Source organism: Python bivittatus, unplaced genomic scaffold, assembly GCF_059951505.1.
Source record: "Python bivittatus isolate LINGU-HERP-01145 unplaced genomic scaffold, Pbiv_v1 ctg000610_np1212, whole genome shotgun sequence".
NCBI classification, from domain to species: Eukaryota; Metazoa; Chordata; class Lepidosauria; order Squamata; family Pythonidae; genus Python; species Python bivittatus.
Genome location: NW_028277088.1, coordinates 1,209,098 through 1,229,793, shown reverse-complemented (window position 1 = coordinate 1,229,793; position 20,696 = coordinate 1,209,098). Strand labels below are relative to the sequence as shown.

Below are 20,696 nucleotides of genomic sequence, written 5' to 3'. Positions count from 1 at the left end.
AAGGAATTGCACTGAATTCTGACCACTTTCTTCATAAAGCATTCATGCCAAGAGACCTGAAGTGAGGACAAAGATATGCAGGGCTTTTAATATTTAAAACTATTCAAAAGTGTGCAATCCGGGAGAGAATGTGTGTCCCACGATGCTCACCTTTCACTTCACATAGCATTCCTCACTTTCACCAAAGCAGAGGAAAAAGCAAAATAAATTATTCAGAAGCTAAGAAATTGCAGGAAAACGTTTTCTGGACCTACCAGGGCTTGCAGACATGGCTGTGTGTCTCCCTGGTTAAACTCCCTGGCCACCCTCCCAATCAATCCTCTGCTAAATTTAAATTCAGAGGCCTCTGGAAGTCAACTGCTCCTCCTCATCACCCTGAAAATGAAACAGCCCCAAATCGCTGATTTTCAGACCAATTTTAGAATGGGGAAAATAGAACAGGAAGAATTACTAGTAAATAAATACCAGTGTTGGATGGGGGAAGAGAAGGCGGGCCATTTAGGCCCGGTTTATGTTCTGAAACAGAACCGATCTAGGAGTCTTTGCCTCCTCCTCCTCCTCCTCCTCCTCCTCCTCCTCCTCCTCCGAATATGAGAAATGTCATGTCTGCTTCCATGTTTTCATCCTCTGGCACTCAGACCATGGATGCTCCAGATGGCTTTTTAAAGCCCCCTTTCTTCCCCAGAGAACAACAATGGGGAAATGCAGACTTTGTGGAACCTGCCTCGGCTCTTCTACCGTATACAAAGGCTCTCTTCTCTATCCAGCAGTCATACGCAAGACGGCCAGAAAAGCAAAACACTTGCAGAAAAAATTGGGCTGTTGTCTTTTGGGGGGGGCACGCAGTTGGAGGAGGAGCAACAGAAAGGCATGTCAGGCCTTGGTGGGTTTTTCAGCCTTCAGCGGTGCCTTCTGCTGCAAGAAAGCAGACCTGTGAGAAAATGCCCCCAGCCTCCCTTGGTGGTGGGCATTCGAGACTTTTCATTCTCCTACGGTTTGGTACCAATATATGGGGGGTGAGGGGGGTTGAAGAGTTTATTTCAAAAGAGACTCTAGCAAAGAAGAGAAAGGCTCAACACCCTCTTTGCAAGAAGGAACACCCCCCCCTGCAAAAACCTCCACGTGCCAGGCTGGCACCCAGGTGCACGTGCCAGGCTGGCACCCAGGATCACCCTTAGCCACAGAAGCGTCCGGAGTGGCCTCTGGGCCAGTGGTTCTCTCTCAGCCCGGCCTACCAAGCAGGGTTGTTGTTGAGGAGGGAAACAGGAGGAGGGAAGTACCCCGCTTTGAGCTCCTGAAGGAAAGGGGGCATAATACAACGTGGAGGCTTGACATGTCTTCTTAGCGGAACCCCATTCTCTTCTCATGCAGCTTCCCATTTAAAGGAATGAGGCGGAAATAAACGCCTGGGTCTTCTGCTTTCGAGCCCTCCGTGCCCGCCAGGAGAGCAAGTGACCGTGACGTCACTGTGCAAATGCCATGACTTAAGTCACCTGTGTCATGGGCACGGCGATGCTCTTCCATCGGAGGCCGGGGCTCGGAGCTCAAACGTACCCCCAGGGCTGGCAGAAGCAAGAGGAAAGCTTAGCGCGCTCTGCAAACAAATCCCTCGGGCATTACGTAAGGGGTGGGCTAAGAGGATTAGCCCAAACCTGCCAAACTGTGATGCCACCGGCCGCTTCGTGAAAGCAGCTGGCCGGCCCCGGATTAGCCTCTTGGGGAAAAACGAAATCCGAGCAAAACACGTAGCGAAGATTCAGGGATGCAGGGGAAGAAGAAAGTCCGTAAATTCAGCCGGCTTCTAGCGAAACCGAAGGCCTTTTTTTCCAACAGGAGAAGAGTCATCTCCTGGAAATGTGTGTTTCTTTATTCGTTTGTTTAAAAGAGCCACCCGGGCGGCTCATTGGAAGAGACGCAGCTCTGGGCAGCTCACAGCAGCGGCCCAAAACCAAAATGCCACCAGAACAACGAAAGCACGAAGCGAAAACCAGGCGCCCCGACCGTTCTCCTCCGATGCAGCCAACTTCGGGCTGCAAACTTGCCCTGGCCCAACAGCTCTTTACAGCCTTCTGCAAGGTTAAGAGATAGTGGCAGAGGATGATGGGGGCTGTGGTCTTGCTCCCTAGAACACACCTGACTGGGGCAGGGCTGGCTGTTTGGGGGTCAGTCTAGCGGATCTTTGGGTGCAGCCTTTCAAACGGCCACTCGAGTTCCCTTCCCTAGAAAGGCCCGGGATGACAGGAGGACATCTGCCTGACGTCATCTTCTTTCCTGCTTCGCTTCTGCCTCCAGCAACAGCAGCGACCGTGGGAATGCAACCAGGACTTTGAGGGTGCCGAAAGCCCACACCGTCCACTGAATATTACGCTGGAGCTCTGATAGTGGATTTCCAGATTCGGATGCTCCTTCTTCTTTAACAGGACACGTGCCCATGGGGAAGGGGGTCAAAAAAGTCAAGATGGCGGTGATGACCGTGCAATGAAGCTTGGTGCGTCAGAAAAGGGGGCAAAGCTTTATTGCACAGTTGCAACCACCATTTTGGCTTTTTGGCCAACCTCCGCTCTTCCCACAAGCATCACGTCCCATTTTAGGAGATTTTCCCCAAGAGCCCAAAAAAACCCTGCCGCTTTAAAATGGAGTCTGGGACTCTGTGTTGTCGCTGGAGAAACCGGAATGAGGATTACCCACCCTGGAGATAAAGACCCTGGGATAAAGAATCTCATGTTGCTAAGAAAAAAAATATAACAGCCATATTCCCCAGGAAAGGGGACAGAGCTGTGGAAAAATGCTGGAATTATCGGCCCTTAGATTCCTACTCCCAAATAGCATCTGAGTTCATAGAGCAGAACTAAATATATCCCCATATATCCACTCAACAGTTTCTTTGCTAAATTACAGCGCTATTATATCTTATTAAAAGACAGGGCCTGGAGGAAACAGAGCAAGCCAGATAATTACACCCATGGAAATACTGTTTTTTTCCCCCTTAGAAGTTCATTTTAGATTGCCTCAAGGAGGAGGAAAAGGAAGAGGAAAGAGAAGCACGAAAACCATTCCTAAAATTCCGGAGCCAGGGAGTCTAAAAGGAATGAGATCACCAGCCCGAGCCGGCTCCTTGCCTAGGCCAGCCTTCTCTCTTGCTCAACGTCTCTGCAACCACTCACCCCTCTTGACCTCCAAGCAAAACTGATAAACTGCAATGGCCAGGAGGAGAATAATTCAGAGATTATTCCAGAAATCTTCCAAGCCAAAAGCGGGGGGGGGGGAATCCTCACATTGGTTCCTCCACCAAACCAGCACCGATGCAACAGCAGTGCAACTCCATGGCGCCAGCCAATTTTCCTCCTGATCAAAACCCAAAGCTCACCCCTGGTCAGTGCAGGATCTACTGCAGCATCTCTGACAGATGGCCACCCAGCCTTGAAGACCTCTAGGGAAGGGTAACTCACCACTTCACGTGGCAGCCTTTTCCTCTGGCTGACTGTAAAGCCAGGAGGTTCCTCCTGAGGTCTAGCCCGAACCTCCTCCTTTGTAGCTCCAACCGCTGGTTCTGGTCCTGGCCCCTGGGGCAGCCAAAAAGAAGCCCACTCTTTCTTCTCTGGGGCCACCCTTCTGATACTGGAGGACAGCTATCACATGCAGCTAACAGCTCAAATGGCAACCTCGCTGATTGTGATGCTGGACCCTCTGAGTCCCATTCCTAGGAACTCATCTCTCCCTTACGCCTGGATTACCAGCAAAACAGATTTTAATCCTTGGGGCACCCCCCAAAAAACACTCAACGGGATGACTTCTCTTCTCTCCTCTCACCACCCAGGAAGGAGCAGAACCACCATAAAACTGCCCTTGATGCCCAACTCTTCCAGAACATCTACACCAGTGTTTCTCAATCTCAGCAACTTTAAGACATGTGGACTTCAACTCCCAGAATTCCCCAGCCAGCATGCTGCTGTCTTAAAGTCGCCGAGGTTGAGAAACACTGGTCTAGAAGGTTACCACGGTTGATCTGAGCTCCAAGAACTTTGATAGACCCTTCAGAATTTTGCATCCTTCCCTTTTCCTTCTCCAAGGGCTCAATCTTGGTTTTACTATCATAAATTAACTTTAGACTTTCCCATTTGGGCACTTTAAGACAGTGTGAAGTTGGGCTTCCATAAGGTTATCCCTAATCAGGATGGCCCCAAAGTTACAAAACCCATGTTGCGATATCACAACACGTGCTCCGTCCTTCCAAACCTGCATTGCAGTGCAAGCACAAAAGGCTGAAATTTGTGTTGCAAACATCACGACATACCGTTCATCATTCTCCCCCTGCCTTCCCGGATGGTGATGGTTATACATCCTAACCCACAATGTCAGTTTACTTTTAAAGAGAGACTCTGTAAATAACAGTTCCTTGGAACAGGGCTTCAAGCTTTATTGCCTAACGGAAGAAATTCTAGACACAGGAAATGGAAGAGGGGTCTAGGTATTTTTACTCACCCCAGAAAAATTAACCCATTTTTGGGGTTCAACTGATATCCTGAATTATAAGCTAAATGAACAGACCAGGTTCAAGCAACACAACAAACCACACACACACCCCACGTAGCTAAAACTAAGGAAGTTTAGCCCTTTGTAGAAAGACAGCCGTGAGCTCCGAGTAGCTCACCTAGGAACGGGAAAAGGAATTGAGTTGTTTTGTGTTTAGGTCAGTACGTAATTTTGCAGGAAGTGGGAAAAACGAAGCTTTAGGAGGAGTACAGATGTAAAAGGTGGGGCTCAGCCATTGCCTTTGGTCTTGTTTCTTGCAATCCTGCCCACCCCCCAACGATGGACGATGCGAGGCACCACGTGGTTTACCGGGACGCATGAACCCATCCCTAACACCCTGGTCTGCTGGGCATTCTCTATGGCACATTTGCTTGATCGTGGTCCATGAGCCATGATTGAGCAAATGCCAGATGTGCGGGCCCAGCCTGGTACCAGACCGGCCTGCCCCTCTGGGGGCAGCTTCCTTGGTCCTTCCAGAGCTGGTGAGAGGGAGAGAGGAAGAAGAGGCGGAGCAATGCAGCTCTGATCTGCTGCCAGCTCTGTCCATCCCTGCCTTGTGACTCTGCATCCTGAGCCACTCTGCTCAAAGTCTTTGTGGGGGAAAAGAGATTGAGGATGCTGAGGGGCTACTTTTTCAGGGACAAAAGAGGTCTGTGTGTGCCCCGATGTAACCTCTGTGCCATAGAGAATGTCAAAGGTACATCATGAATGGATTAGGGAAGTCAGGCAAGGAAGACCGACCCTCTAGGCAGGCCACATTCCAGAAAAGCAAAGCATTTTAGCCCTGAACATAGAGGGAGGAAAGTGACCTCGGGAGCGATCAGGTGGGGTACGGGACAGAGAGAAAGGGAGGCATTTGTGGAGCAAGGCTGCTGCGCAGGGGGGTCTAAAACATCAAGATGGAAGCTGCAGCTGTGCGACCGAAGTTCCGCCCCCTTTCTAAGCATGCAACCCAGGTAAAAGAGGGGCAGGGATTCAATCACAAGGTCACAGCTGCCACCTTGACTTTTCTAATGGGGAAACTGGGGACCTTAAATATCTGAAAGGCTTTACGGTACCTATTTTGTCTCTTAAGCCTTCCAAAGCAGATACGGCCTCGGATGTAATCCTGGCAGGGGATATGGAGGACCTTCCATCTTTTGCACCCTTATGCAGTAAGGTAGGGTGGGTGGTGTTGATCCAGTAAGCCAGTGTTTCTCAACCTTGGCTAGGGAATTCTGGGAGTTGAAGTCCAACACCTCTTAAAGTGGCCGAGGTCAAGAAACACTGCTGTAGATCCATCAGAAATTTGTAGGCCGTCTATCCCTATTCTGTTCCTGAGCTTCTGCAACGTTCCACGTTCCAGCCCAGGAGAAGGTGCCCGCAGGAGAAAGGAAATAAGGAAATTCCCAGACAGGCTTCTGGCCAGTTTCTCTAGATAGCATGACAGGATCACAAGGCTGAACCAGACCTCTCCTGCTCTTGACCACGCCACCCTCGGCCTGCCCTTCACCCAGCCATGTTCAGACACTTACGCTCCCTGGGAACGTTCTCGGCACGCGGTTTGGCTTTGGCCTCCTGGTTTCCGGCGTCTGGGTCGTCGTCATCTAGGAGAGGGACATAGTCTGTCTTGCCAACCTTTTCTCCGATCACATCATCAAACTTCTCTGCTTCCAGGCTGGCGATGAAATCCCGCTTCACCTCCTCCTCAATCTGTGGTGGTGGCTCGCTCAGGGCATCTGCCAGGCTGAGATTGTGCTCCATGCCGGCCATGTTCCAACACCTTTCCCAACAAAACACTGAGAAAGAAGAAGAGAAGGAGAAGGAGAAGGGGAATGAAGGAAGGGGGGAGGAGGAGGAGATAGAGGAGAAGATAGAGGAGGAGGAAGAAGAGGAGGAAGAGGAGGAGGAGAAGGAGGAGAATGAGAGGTCAGACCAACAAACTAGGACAGTCTGGGCACTCAGGGCTATCTGGGCATTACTAACAAACTAAAAGGCACTTAGTTTGGGCTGGTCCAACCCTGTGGCCAGCCTCCCATCCACCACAAACAACCCAAAAGAGATCTTGTCTACCAGTGATGGGCTTAAGACCTCTAGTGATCTATAGGCCCCCTTAAACCTCTGCCACAAATGCCAGAAGCAGTGAGACGCCACAGCGTTTCATTTTCATTACTGCAACAGTTGATATTTTGCTTTCAATCGAAGGATTTGCAAGGGAGCTTATGATGCAAAGAGGATAACAAGAGATGTGCCCCCCATGTTCAGAGAAGCTGTCCAGGTGAGTGTTAGCCCCCCCAGAGGATCCAGTCTGAGACCAAAGTATCATGGAAAGGCCTCCAGCTTCACGACAGGGCAATGCCAATGCAGCAGCCTATCTGGGGTGCCACAGCTCCCGCGGCCCTCCAGACAGAGCCTTTTTCTCACCAGCGGTTCCATGTGGCTTGAGGGCCAGGATGGCTTTGCCCCGCTTTGTACGTCTTGGAAAGCCATTCCAAAGAGTGTGGTGGTGGGAGAAAATAAATGTGCCCCACAAAAATATCCCAAGTGAGTGCCATTCATTCTTTTTCAGCTGCAGAAATGAAAGGGTGGGGTGGGCAGGAACCAGCATCCTTTCCCTGTCTGCCAAAGCTTTCCTTATGGAGAATAGAGGTGAAGGCTCCCGTAAGTCAAGCTTGACCGTGGGGGACTCCACAGACAGCCCCCTCCTTGGCAGTGTAATCCAAGTGGTTAGCAACTGCCTTCTTTCTGGGTGGGTCTTCAGCTTCCCACCTAGCCTATAACCATGGGCTTTCCTGGTAGTGCCCCATCCAAGTCTTAACCTGGTCCAATCCTACTTTTTATGAAATCAGCCAAGGGGACCTAGCTGCTGGCACCTAGCTCAGCTTGTAGCTCAGCTTTCTTGACAGGACGGAGGATAACAACTCTACAGAAGGGACCAAGGCCCATTTATCCCTTGGGCAGAGGAGAGCCTGCGGCATCCTTCCAGAGATCTATTTTTTAAGCCAACATTGTTTACACACTGAGAGCTGCCTCTCCCCCATGCTCCAGGAGCCCATCAGGTCACTCCCCAGCGTCTATTCAGCACAAACTGGATGTTGCTGATACCTCCACCAATTTACCAAAATAATTTGCTGTTTCTTCCTCATTAGATACTGTTTGGTCCCCACTGTCCGTGCGTTTTCAAGAACCTTAAGACTGGAGGGGTCAAGTTTCAACACCTGAATGACTGTGAAGAGAATCTGGGGTCAACCTGGTTCAAGAAAGCCACCAAACCGTCTCCCGTGCAAAACTGATTCGCCCAGATCAGGAAGGGCTGGTGGGAATGCAGAGGAAAGGCCTTTAGATGTACGTTTTTCCAGATGCACGCAGAAGAAGGTGCTGAAGAAAGCAGTGAGACAGAAGGATAAACAACAAGTACAAAGGGAGAAGAACCAGGGAGATGAACTCCTGAGGGTCTATCGGACTCCCAAAGCAAGAAGCCAGCACCGATTCAGGCTGGAAAACCAACACAACATCTAATCCAGAGACTCTCACTCTGGGGAGACCAAAGAACAGATCGCGTGAGCAACAAAGATAGTTTAACAACAAAACTGTATAATCTTTTATATCTAGAGTGCAGTTGTGTGCATCCTTTAAAAAGACCTGAATAGTTGCGGGGGGATTCAATCAGGTCGTTACTGAAAGAAGGCCACAAATCTCTTCTCGGCTCCAAGGGAGTGCCCATCCCACAATTTTATGGGCACTGCAGCAACCCACTGGAAGCTTTCCTTGGTTGAGCCCAAAGGAAGTAGGGCAAGCCACCCTGGCATGGCTAGAATGGACAGAAGCCAGGTAGAACCTTCTTGTACATGAAGACCGAGCATTTCCTTCCTTTTCGGGTATCTTTCAAGGAAACGCCTGGTCTCCATGTACAAGGAAACACCTGGTCTTCTTGACTGCTGAGAACCTACCCAATTATGCCTCCAATGATGGGCATTAGCAGAGGCAAGATTTAGAAGTCCAAACCCACCTTCTTACACTTGGGATAAACTAAAAATGGCCACATTCTGGGGCTGCGGAAGCAGGGATTAACAAAAATGCAACTAAAGATAGAAGGTGCCAGGTTTATACAACTGTGTAACTGGAAAATTTATTCCAGAAATGAAACGTAAATAGTTTTAGTCAAGGACTCTGGAACCAAACCAGTTGGAAGCACATCTATCATTTCAAGAACCTAATTGCTTGATTCTGCAAAGCCCCACAAGCAATTGTGCGGAATCAGTTTAGCGGACTTAAAGAATTAAAAGATGGGCATGTGCCATTTCTATCAGGCTGTGCCTTTTCCTGGAAGTCTTTGATGGCACAAGAAATCAGCAGCACAAAGAACCCTTTGGCAAAAGGCAAAACCTTAATGACGTATGGATGACAAGTCTTGGGAACCTTCTGGGTGGCACTGGAAGGAAAGATGGTGGGTGGGTTCTTCCTTTTCTCCTGGAGCTTGAATGGATCAAAGCACGGAGTCTAAGAACTCTATCAGGCCAACAGGAAGGAATGCAATGATGCAGAAGACGGTTGTGCTTGTGGTAGTCCACACCATCGTTTTCAGCACAAATGAGGTCCAAAGGATCTACATTCCATTGTCAGCATCAGCAAAGTGATTGGCCTACAAAGATTTGTATAGTGGCCCAGAACTGCACGAGTCAGTGCACAAAATAAGCTTCTTATTGCATTCAAACTCTACCCTAACCCAGAAACCACAACAGAGAAACCAAAATCAGTGCAACCCTTTAAGCCTGAATACCGCACTGCCCCTCCTTACTCCCCACCTAGTACGTTTAAATTTAAACATGCCCAGGAACAAAGGACTGATTCTATTTTTCTATGTTCACCTCATCCTAAATGTTTAGCAGCCTTTCTCGGAAACAAGTGAAATGGCACAGACAAGATTTCTCCCTCCATTTGTAGATCCTTGCTAAGAATATCACCACTGCATTCAAACAGAATCTAAAATTATCGAACAGCAAGTCCACAAAAACATTTGCAATCATCTTTCTAAGCATAGAATATGAATGTAAAGGGTTCAGTACTGGGGATTCAGCCTGTTACACTCAACCAGGGTGCTCCTGCAGAGGAGTAAAAAAAAATCAAGATGGCAGCTTTGATTTCACAGCTACCCTCATGATTTCTTGGGCCCCCCACGTCCCCCCTGCCCTGAACTGACAAGCAAGGGCCGGTCTTCTCTTTTATCTGTGGTCAGGATGGGTGAAGATAGGCACTGAGAGGAAGAAGCTATAGGATGTGTCTTTCCCCATTTAAGGACCTTCTAACTCAAAGAGTTGTATCTAGCAGAGGAGGACCAGCCTGTCAAGCAGGGTTATGCATTTGACTAAACCTCAAATCCCAAGTTGAATCCCTAAAGCAAGGCTCCTTTCAAACCACACAAAACCCGATCCTCCCTAAAATGTTGAGAATAACTTGGTCTTTGGGAGGGCTGCAGAAAAATAGACAATGACAGCACTTGTGCATCATAATAAATCAGGTTTCTTTAACCACAGCTTAAAGATGATACTGGCCTGGTTTGCACAACATTAATCCATAAGCCATGGTTTTATCATGTATAATGGCTGGGTTTGCACACTGCCCAAAGCAGTGTGTTGGATTTGTTCTTTGAGCCATGCCTGAACCCTTTCAGTCTGTTTGCGGAGAGCTTTGCTTTCACTTTTCCATATATGGAAAACCTGTGGGGGAACGACCGACATGCGTTCCTTCTCATCTCACACACACGGGGAGCAAGATTCTCCAAGCTCTGCCTCTCCAGGTGGAGGCAAAGAGGGGAGACCTGTCCACTCAGCTGAGAGACCAGACATCTGGATCTCCCCCTCTTCGTTTCAGCCGGACAGAGTAGCCCAACATCATCTCTGGGCTACATAACAGCCCTTTCAAGACTGCATCTGTGTGAAGCCAACTATGAAAGGTCTGTGTAACATCAAGAATTTGTAACTACGTGTATTCTTGGGGTTCCCCCCCTCAATCTTTTCTGCATCTTCTTCTTCTTCTTTTTTTTAATACGGTAAGCATTGCCCCTTTTAATGTTTTGAAGCCACGCAAGAACAGGAAATAAATGCTTTAACCAAATATAAAGTCTTTCTCAAAGGTCTTCCAATCCATGTCATGGGGATATATTATTTTTTTATGGGTCAGTCATGCAAGCCATGGTATTCCCTGTGACCCTCTATGGAAGCAAAAGTTGGACTTTGGAGAAGCAGGAGAGGAAGAGTTATTGACACTTTTGGATTTTGGGGTTGGAGAAGACTCCTGAGAAGACCGTGAACAGACAAGAAAAGAAAGCGATAGACCATTGAAGAAATCAGTGCAAGTTCTTGCTCGAGGCACAAATGATCAGGCTCAAATTGTCCTACTTCAGACACATTATTTGGTAGTATAAGCAAGAAAAGTTGTTGTAGCTCATGTATATTCCTAATTTCTTATCCTTCCAACCAGTTCTCAGACTTTCAATTTTTTTTCCTAATTCCCTGTACTGGAATTCATTCATTCATGCCCTGATCCTATTCCCCATGTTCCAGATATTGTGGCTCCTGTTTTATCTATATTGTTAGTTGCACAGGCACATCATTTCCTTCAGAAGGATTTGTTTCAGTTCCAGTCAAGTTTGTTATTCATTGTCTAGCTCTGGTGTGCACACTTTTGACAGAAAATATCCTGGATTTTGAAGTACCTCAACAATGACCTTTCAGACTTTCTGGTATATTGGCAACCTGAATAAGATCCATCTTACACTTTGTTTCTCAACAAAAAAATTTTTTTTAAAAAAGTTGCGTGTTGGATTATCCAGCTGCCAACTCCTTGTAGTCCAAGTGTTGCTAAGCAGCTGGGTGCAACCACAAAGAAATTTTACAGATGATGACCAACACAGCTGAATGAGAAATGGAGAATATCACCGACTCTCCCCAAAGACTCATCTCGGCTAAGTCATGGCTGTTTTCACTTCTCTTGTGTGTCAAAAAGAAGGTCAGCCTGTGCCTTCCTAACAACATCTATTCAGGAGGAGAAGGTATTTTTTGTCGGACCATCCTCTATGCAATTTACCTCTGCATGTACTCTGAAGCCCATGATTTTACCCAAGCAAGTAACTTGCAACTAATACTAATTAGATTTGTAATTCTGTGGAAGTGACTGTTGCCTTTCCTCGTCCTTCTACTGTTACCTTTATTCCCAAATGAAAATTACTTTTTACAAATTTCTGATTAGGATTTCCAACAAGTATTTCTTTAGCTTCTCTGTTTCTGAACTTCTCCTCCTCCAACTTACTTGGATGTGAGCAAGGACAGGGGTGTTCCCAGCAGCAACTACTGTATTTAGCAAGTAACTACATCTTACCAAAGCTCTTGCTGGCTTGGCTGTAATGTGACCCAGAAGCACGTGAAGATCCCTGCCTCCCAACTGTTGACTGGCAGATAGACGAAAACATCTGAAAAGCTGCCCTTCTCCACTCTATGCAGTTCATCTGTACCCATCTTCCTGGCCCCCTCCCTGGTACAATGGAAACCAACTGAAGTTTTCACACAAAGATCTAGCAGGTTGGCACTGAGGGCCAACCATCCCCAAAACAGTGGTTGAGCCCAACATCTCTCATGCTAGCAGGGCTTCTAAAAATTATGGTTCACCAACACCTTGAGGGTTACAGGTCCCCAAGCCCGTCTTTACTTAGACAAAAAATCAGAGAGCTGTTCTGAGTTGGCACATTATAATCACACCCCTTCCCTCCTTCGGCTGGTTTCACCCAACAATCCTGTAGGGCAGGTTGGACTGAGAGAAGGTGTGAATGGCTCAGCCACAGTGGCCTTTCCCAGCTGAGGGTGGATCTGAATCTGGTCCTCTAGCCAGCATCCAACACTGAACAATCACACCACACTATCTGAGAGCCAGTCTTGACTCAGCCCTATTGAACAGAAAGGGGTGATAAAACTCCCCACATTACTACAGGGGAAAAAGAATCTCTTTAAATAAATAGCCATGGATTCAACTTACAACATTAGGCTTTGCCTAATCTGTAGCTAAGTTCAGACTTCACTTTCCATCAGATTAGGGTTGAGAGAAAAGCATTTACTAGATGTGAAATGTAAAACCAAAAAGCACAAAGAGAAGAAGAGGTTTGGCTATCCTAAAAGGGAACAGCAATATAGATGAAATTTCCTTAGCACCAGACTATCAAATATAACCCCCCCCCCAAAAAAAACCCAACCTATCCAAACTGCAGCAGGGTGCAGGTTTGAAATGCTGCTGTGGTCATCACAAACACGCCAACCTAAAGCTTAAGCAGACACTGAAGTATTCAAGTACAGAGCACAAAAGTAATTTTGTGCTTCATACCCAAGTAATTTTACCCACAGGCACAGGAGGCAAGTCTCCATCAGCCTGGGTTTGCCGCTTAAGCAGCCCAGTTAACTATCTAGCAAGCTTCAAACTCCAGGCATGAACCCTGAAGGACCCAGAGGGAACTATATGATGCTACGGGCCAATCAAGAGCAAAACAGGAGAAGGAGTAAGGAAGATACGGTATCAGCTCTACCAAAGGTGATGGTTCTTCCAAGCCTTGTTTGCTAACGGAACAGAAGATAAAGGCATTTAATGACGTTTGGCAGATTCAAGATTTATTGTTCTTTATCAGGAATACGGCAGGCATTCAAGGCCAAATATTTCCTTTTGTTTTGATTCAGCTCTAGCTCTGAAGAACCCCAGGTGCCAATTAACTACACTTTATCTATTCATTCTTAATATCCTATATGCCAAAAATGCAATCTCCAAAGGCATCTACTTGCGTTTTTAAAATCCGGTCACTTTGCAGAATCACCTGAATAGAGTTAGTGGGACTTGTTTGGGTAGCTCTTCTTTTTTATTATTATTATTCCACCAAGGTACTGAGCTGTTTAGAGATCCAGAAGGCATTTATGTCAGGATGCTGTTGAACTAAAACTCCCCAGTGTTGTCCATCCTGGCCATGCTGACCGGGACAGCCCAAGGCTGCAATTCAACCACGGGTTCTCCTTCCCTGCCCATCGGAAGCAGGACTGGCGAAAGAGAAGGTCCAAAGAAGGCAAAGGTTTACGTTTAAGCTACGCAGAGCAACTGCAACTGCAACTGCCCCAGCTTCAACTCGCCCATCCTGTCTGGGGTTGTAAGCTAAGCAGGGTCAGGCCTGGTAATGCTGTGATGAGAAGCCCCCAGGGAACGCCAGGGCTACAAGCCAGACTGGAAAATTGAAAAACATCCTGGAAGAACTATGTGATATGAATGTATGACGCTGTCTGCTGCCCAGACAAAGCGCTCCTTTAACTGAGCCCCACACACTCTCCAAGTCTAAGGGCAGAGGAGCTAAAGACAGCCATTGACTGGAGTTCCAAGAGAGTCAACCCAAAGCCTTCCACCCAGCTATGGACGCTGCCTCTTCTAATCTCCCTGTATCTAAAGAGAGAACCGGAGACCTGTTGGCTAAATCGGACTACAAACAGCTGCGGCTCAGATTGTAGTGGAGCAGCCACCTCTGGAAGCCAGCGAGCCTGAAATGACTCAACTGTTTTGATGGCCTCCCAGATCTCAAAGTTCTCCATTTTACAAGATAGGTTATTGTCTACCACAGAGATACCCAGAGGTTATGGATGTTGGACAGAAACTGTTCCTGTCTGCGAAATTTATTGGCTTAAAACAAGTCAACTGGCAAACAGAATCCGTTTGGCTTTTGATCGCTATGTCTCCGAAATGAAGTCATTCCTTCTACTTGGCTATAAACCAGTGTTGTCCAAACTTGGCCACTTTGAGTGGACTTCAACTCCCAGAATTCCCCAGCCAGCCATGCTGGCTGGGGAATTCTGGGAGTTGAAGTCTACTCATCTTAAAGTGGCCAAGTTTGGACAACACTGCTATAAACACAAAGACTCAAGGGCCTTCACAGAAGCATTCTTCCCCAACCGGGTTGGGTGATACTTATAATCCCCAGCTCAACCTGTCCTGAAAACGTATCTGAAGGGCACAAGGTTGGAGAAGGCTGGGCTTGCTTTAAGCTATGTTGTTTTTAGCTTTTAATATATCTGCCCTTTTCTGCTGTAATCATTGTTGCATGCTGCAATCTGAGACGTCTGCTGAAAGGCAGTATAGAAATGCCACAAATAAATGAATTTTCAGCAGCTAGTCCCCATTTTCACAGCATTCAAGCATCTGGATGCTTCTTCTATCCCTTTTCCCTAAGAAAAACCAAAAGGGGTGTTTACTAGAAGGGAAAAGATCAGTATTATTTTGGTTTTCTATGTTCCATCAGGGTCTGCTCTGTGGCCCCAGAAAGGAAGAACATGGAAGAAGACGGGCCTTCAAGGTCCCCATAAGCATTCAGTGATCAGTCAGCCAATTTCCTGATCATGGATGACAACAAACATTTCACAGCTGAGCCATCAAATCCTTCAGGAATGCACAGCCCGGGGCAAATGAAAGACTCCTCTTCCTGAAACTGTCCTTTTGGTTTTTGACCATTTTATCGGGCGTTTCCAAAGCGGTTGGAAAAGTAACATGGAAGCAACAGTCGATCAATCCCTGAAGCAAGAAGAGCTTGTCAAACTTCTAACATTTGGAAGCACGATGTCCGTTCCCTGTTCCTTGTACCCAGAGCATTAGTAGAAGCCACCATGAGGTCACGCTGAAAGTTTGGCTTATAAATTGATTAAATAAATAAATGAATAAATGTGCATCATGACAGCGTCAGACGAATGATGCCAAAGACATCGCTACCCCCCTTTTAGCCATGCATGTACCACTACCACTATAAACTCCAAATGCTGCAAGAAAGAAAACAGGGCAAGTTCTAGCTCAAGCCTATAATGAGTGGAATGCAAATAAATAAATAAACGTCTGCCCACCAAAGAATTCTGCTTTCTATTCTTAACCTTTTTAACAGTTAGTGGAGAAAACAAGCCCAAACTTCCCAATTTAAACATTTCAAGGAATGGTCAACTTTCAGAAAAAACAAGGAAATTAGCAACCTCCAAAAAAAAACAGACCAGAAGTTCAAGGCAAGTTTCCCATATCCCAAAGTCTTATTGTTTTAGGAATATATTTTTCGTTTTCTGCAGCTGCAATGTAGCCCATTGGGAACAGTTTTCAACCTAGTTACATTTGGAAGCGCTAGTCTTACTTCACAGAACCTATGCTTGGAGTGGCTTCCTCTGTTCCAGATGTGTGGAAAGTCTCCACTTCCGCTTCCTCGTGAGGCTTTTATTAATGATCCCAAAATATCTTGATTCGGGATCTAACAAAACCTGTCCTTCAGCAAGCTGTACTACAACTACGCCAAGGGTTCTCCACTGCAAGTGACAGCTTGGCTTTACATATTCCAGATACCAAGAAGTTGACGATTGGTCTGGATGACTTTAAGAAAACAGTGTGCAGCAATTCGTAAGTTTCCATTTCACAAATCAGCCAAGGCTTTAAAAACAGTGTTCTGTTCCAAATCTTCGAAGTGGCTCTACACCAGACATGGACTTCTTAGTGGACTCGGGAGAACAAAGCAAGCGTGTTAACTCGGGGGCTGCATCTCAATGTCACATCTGAGATCTTGCAACATTATCTGCACACCCTTTTCCTGAAGCAAAAAGAAGCAAAACTACTTAACAGGGATTTATCCTGTTAATTGAACGATAACTTTCTCGGAAATTGCTACCTTTCCATTTAAGAATAACATAGACCTCTCGGAATGTCATACTAGCAATTAGAAATGCAATGAGACTTTATAAACTCAATGGCAGGCTATTATTTTAAAAAATGACGACACAAAAATACTCAGGGGGAAATGTTGAATCTTAATTCGAGTTTTTTAGACACTTGAATAAACACAACTGCAGAGGAGCAACTTTAACATACGCCAATAATTCCAATCATCCAAGCCTTCAACTGGAATAGAGTCACTAGCTACCTCTACCTTGGAGTACAAACTACCCCAACTGTGGAATTTCTGTGCATAACAGGCCTTACTCCCCTGCCTTCCCAAATAGGTCTTCCAAGCCATCTCATCCTATACCACCCAAGAAGAGGCACCTTGGCCCTTTCCAGAATCTTGGGACCGGTCCTGAGGAAGATCTAGCTCCATCCAACCAGTAGACTAACCTTTCTAGAAAAAAAAAAAGAGCTGAATTATTCTTCACACAGGCAGCACTGAACCTGGTATTCCTCCCCACTCCCAACATTTTAAGGAATGAAGTTTTACCCTCTTCTAATCTAATAAAGATTCTACCCACTAAACTTACATTCCATTCATCAATACAACGTCCCCATTTCAAGAAAAGCCAGCATCAATGAAACAGCCCTAACACTTGGGCAGTAGAGTTTTGCTTCGTTTCCATTTCTGAAGAGTATTGTAGACACCCTCTGGGGAGAAGCAGAGGGAAAGGGGGTTATTCTCTCCTCCTTTTTTTTTTTTTAAAGGGGGCCTTGTAGTTAATAAAGGACTTTCGTTCAGCTCGGCAGTTAAGCCCTCTAAGTCCCCAACCTAGCAGCTGTTCCTGTCAGCTGCTTTCCTTTAATAGCTTCTGCATCCAAAGGAAAGCTGCTTCATTGAACTCAAAGCAAGGAAGAGTGTATTAGCCAAATGCCATTTCCATAATGGCACCCTCGTTTTTACATCCGTCAGGGCCCCGGATTAAGTGCTGACCTCCCCGCTTTCTGCAGATGGTCGGTACAGACGACCCACAGCACACCCTTGGCACTGAGAGGGTGTAAGAGGGCGCTAAGGGATCCAGAAGAGCAAACCAGGGTTGGGTTGGCGCCTCTAGCAGAGAGGAAAATTCCCAGGGAACACAGAGGGCATGAGTCATCTAAGACAAGGGTGCCATGCAAGGAATGCCATCTGCAGGCCTTTCTCCCTGCCCCCAAAGGACAGCAGCGTTTGATCTACTCCCATGTGCAGAGATCAATCAGGCATCAAAAGCAATGTGTTCTCACCGGCACACCGATATTTTAACAGTGTGAATTGTGCCACCTTGTTGAGAGTGGCAAATATATACCTGAGTTGGGATAACAAAGAACTTCGGAAGACATCTGGCTTGACTCTCCCACCCCCTTAAGGAAGAAATCATTCACGAGCCCCAAACTTGCTTCTGTACTAAAAAGGTATTAAGGACAGAACAGGACTCCTCCAGCATTTGCCTCGCGCTCCCTTTTAATGCCTTCTTTAGCAAGGGGGTGGGAAGGGATGAGGCGGCTCCAAATCATCGATAGACCCCGATTTTCAGAGCAAGGCCCTGGAAAGATTTTCAGTGAGTTAAATCCCAGGCTGGTGGACGGTGAAATGCAGGGGTGACTAGGAAATGTTGGAGAGATCAGGGCTACTTTACAGGCAAAGGCATCGGCCGGTGAAACAGGAAACGACAGCTAAAGCAAAAGGGCAGCATGAAACATATGAGCCAGGGAGAAGAAAGATCTTGGATCTATCTTGAAAAAGATTTGCACTACAGTGGAATCTAACTTGAAAAGCGGTTTAGGAAAAGGCTTATAGCTGGCGGGGGGGGTGACCCTCTATGGCAGTGCTTCTCAACCTTGGCCATTTTAAGATGTGTGGACTTCAACTCCCAGAATTCCCCAGCCCACCAACTAACACACAGCCCACCAGAAGTGCTGCAAAACGGTCGTGCAAATGATTGTGTGGCACTCCGGCTTCTCCCAAAGCACTGTTTTTAATTCCCCAGAGTGTGCAATCTGACCCCAAACGTATCAGCGTCAAAACAACCACCCTGCGTTCTCTGAAACTTACTCCCTGATGACTACTTTGAGTCAAGGTCAAAGTAATATTATTTGGCATGCCACCGACAAGCCCTTAGTATGCTGTGAAGATCGGTATTAATAGCCAATACAGCAGCTGCAATTCTCTATTTGGGCCAGGCCTTTGTATTTCTGCAAGTTACATGTGTGTGGTAGACAACGTAGGAACAAATGAATGCCAGCTCCAAGTCCCAAGGAACCTCCAGGGGGATTTTCACTGCTATTATGTGCTGGATTTCCAACACCCATAATCCCCATCCATCATGGCCATGATTATGAGAACTGAAGTCCAAGAAAGCTGGAATAAGCCAGACTAGAAAAGACTGACTTGAAGACTTTGAAGTCCTCACTTCCAACCTGCTGCTCTGCTCATCTGAGGCATCTGAAGAAAAAAGAACTAGACTCCAGAAAGGGATTCCACCTCTCACCTACACATGCACACATACACACCAGCATTTCAGCACAAACACTGAGTGTCACACGCACAACCTCCTAAGCAGCTGCTGCTGGGATGCTCTGAGGTTGCACCAGCTGGAGTGACAGTCTACCATCTGGAGAAGACAATGTTGGGGACAGATGCCTTAGAGCAGTGTTGTCCAAACTTGGCCACTTTAAGATGAGTGGACTTCAACTCCCAGAATTCCCCAGCCAGCCATGCTTAGAGCATGATTCTCAACCGGGTTTCATTGCATCCACCCACCCCTTGAAGAAAAGGATCTTGGCCTTCAGCTATACACTTCCTGGGTCCACTTGGAGCTTTTCTACCAAGGAATGGGTCATTCTTCTAAAATACTTCCGCCAGGGAACCGAAACCCCTGCTTACTGGCTTCCTGATACAAAAACTCTCCCCACACTCATCAGCTGGCCTCAGAGAAAGCAGAACTGTAGCTCCCATTGACAGCTGGTGCAGAGAAAAAGTCTCTTCCTCCATCTGCCAGCCTCCTATCGATGAGAAAATTTGCATCCAGCTCAAAAGGAGCTCAAGTTGCAAAATACAGCGCTACTCCCAGGCAGATGGAGAGATGGATGGGCCCGCTAATACCTAAATCAGCCCGTGCCAAGATGGCAATTCTCAGAGCTGCTGGTCAGCACTGCAGATTTTGGATGCTGCACTTCCAACACATCTGGAAGACACCAGGTTGGAGAAGAATGATGAATGGAGGGATGTTTCGTTTGCAATTTCCTCTTCTTCCTTTGCCTCTCCCCCCCAACCCACTCAAGAGGGAGCAACCCTTAAAAGGAATATTACTGCATATTATGGCGACGTCCCAATTATGTCAACTCTGTTCAGTGTCAAAAGTGAGCAAATTCCACTGAAATATCCTTGCACTTTTCCTGAGCTGAGAGGAGATGTCAGCTGCCTCAGCAACTGACTTCTCTTTTAAAGTCCCAATCCAGCAGCTAGCAGCCTCCACCAGAGTGCCAATAAACTCACATTTAGCTCTCCTTCTGCTGCTCCCTGCAAGCTTCAGGCCGTCCCACAACCAGGACTAGGTTTTGCTCCATCACGTCAATTAGCCAAGACCTAGCCAAAAGCTGCAGCTTTAAGCTGCCAGGGCTGAGGACCACCAAAATGGCTTCAAACTACTTGGGCTACACTTCATATCTAAACAGTAAATCTGAAATAAAATTCAGTTCTAACTGTAAACCATTCGTGGAGTGCAACTTAATACACAGGTTTGTGCCATGCCCAGCATTGGGGTTTATCTATGTTTAGAGTCTATATTTCAGTTTTAGGAGAAATTAGTTTTCTGACATTGATCTAATTTATTATAGCTTTATTAATATAGCACTAATTCTAACTAGTGATCTGTACCAAGTATTCTTGGTTTAAAGCTTAATAGTGATTTTAGCTTTTCATTTGAAAAGTGACTTAATGATTTCCTAATTTCATAAATAAACAAAGATATATTACAACTAAAATCTTGATATTTTAGACCCCACATTTAATTGTTTCTTACTAACTGTATTTTACTTTTTAATTCTTTTTACACGTAGTCCTTGCTTACCGACCACTCATTCAGCAACCGTTCAAAGTTACAACACCGGTCCTCAAAGTTGTAGCCATTGCAGTGTCCCCGCAGTCAAGTGATCAGGATTTGGGTGCTTGGCAACCATTGCGCATTTACAATGGTTGCAGCATCCCGCGCTCATGTGATCACCATTTGTGACCTTCCCTGCCAGCTTCCGACAAGCAAAGTCAGTGGGAAAGCAAGCAGAAAGTCTCAAGTTGTGGTCATGTCACATTGTGCTTAATGACCAATGTGATTCGCTTAACAACTGCAACTGGGACTACTGTCGTAAGTTGGTGGGGTCACATGATGTCACACTTTGCAACCTCTTAGCAATGGAATTGCCGGTCCCAATTACAGTTGTTAACTGAGGAC

The 20,696-nt window shown here is 46.6% G+C and overlaps 1 protein-coding gene across 11 annotated transcripts in view; it reads right to left on the bottom strand.

The window, feature by feature from the left end:
* Positions 1–20,696, bottom strand: part of LOC103067101 (uncharacterized) — a 155,405-nt gene that overhangs the window by 99,934 nt on the left and 34,775 nt on the right. For all 11 annotated transcript variants that reach the window (XM_088150790.1, XM_088150781.1, XM_088150785.1 and 8 more), the window contains exon 3: positions 6,048–6,311. In XM_088150790.1, coding sequence (XP_088006916.1) covers positions 6,048–6,285 — 238 coding nt within the window. In that variant the 5' untranslated portion in view covers positions 6,286–6,311. The remainder of the gene's footprint in view (positions 1–6,047; positions 6,312–20,696) is intronic.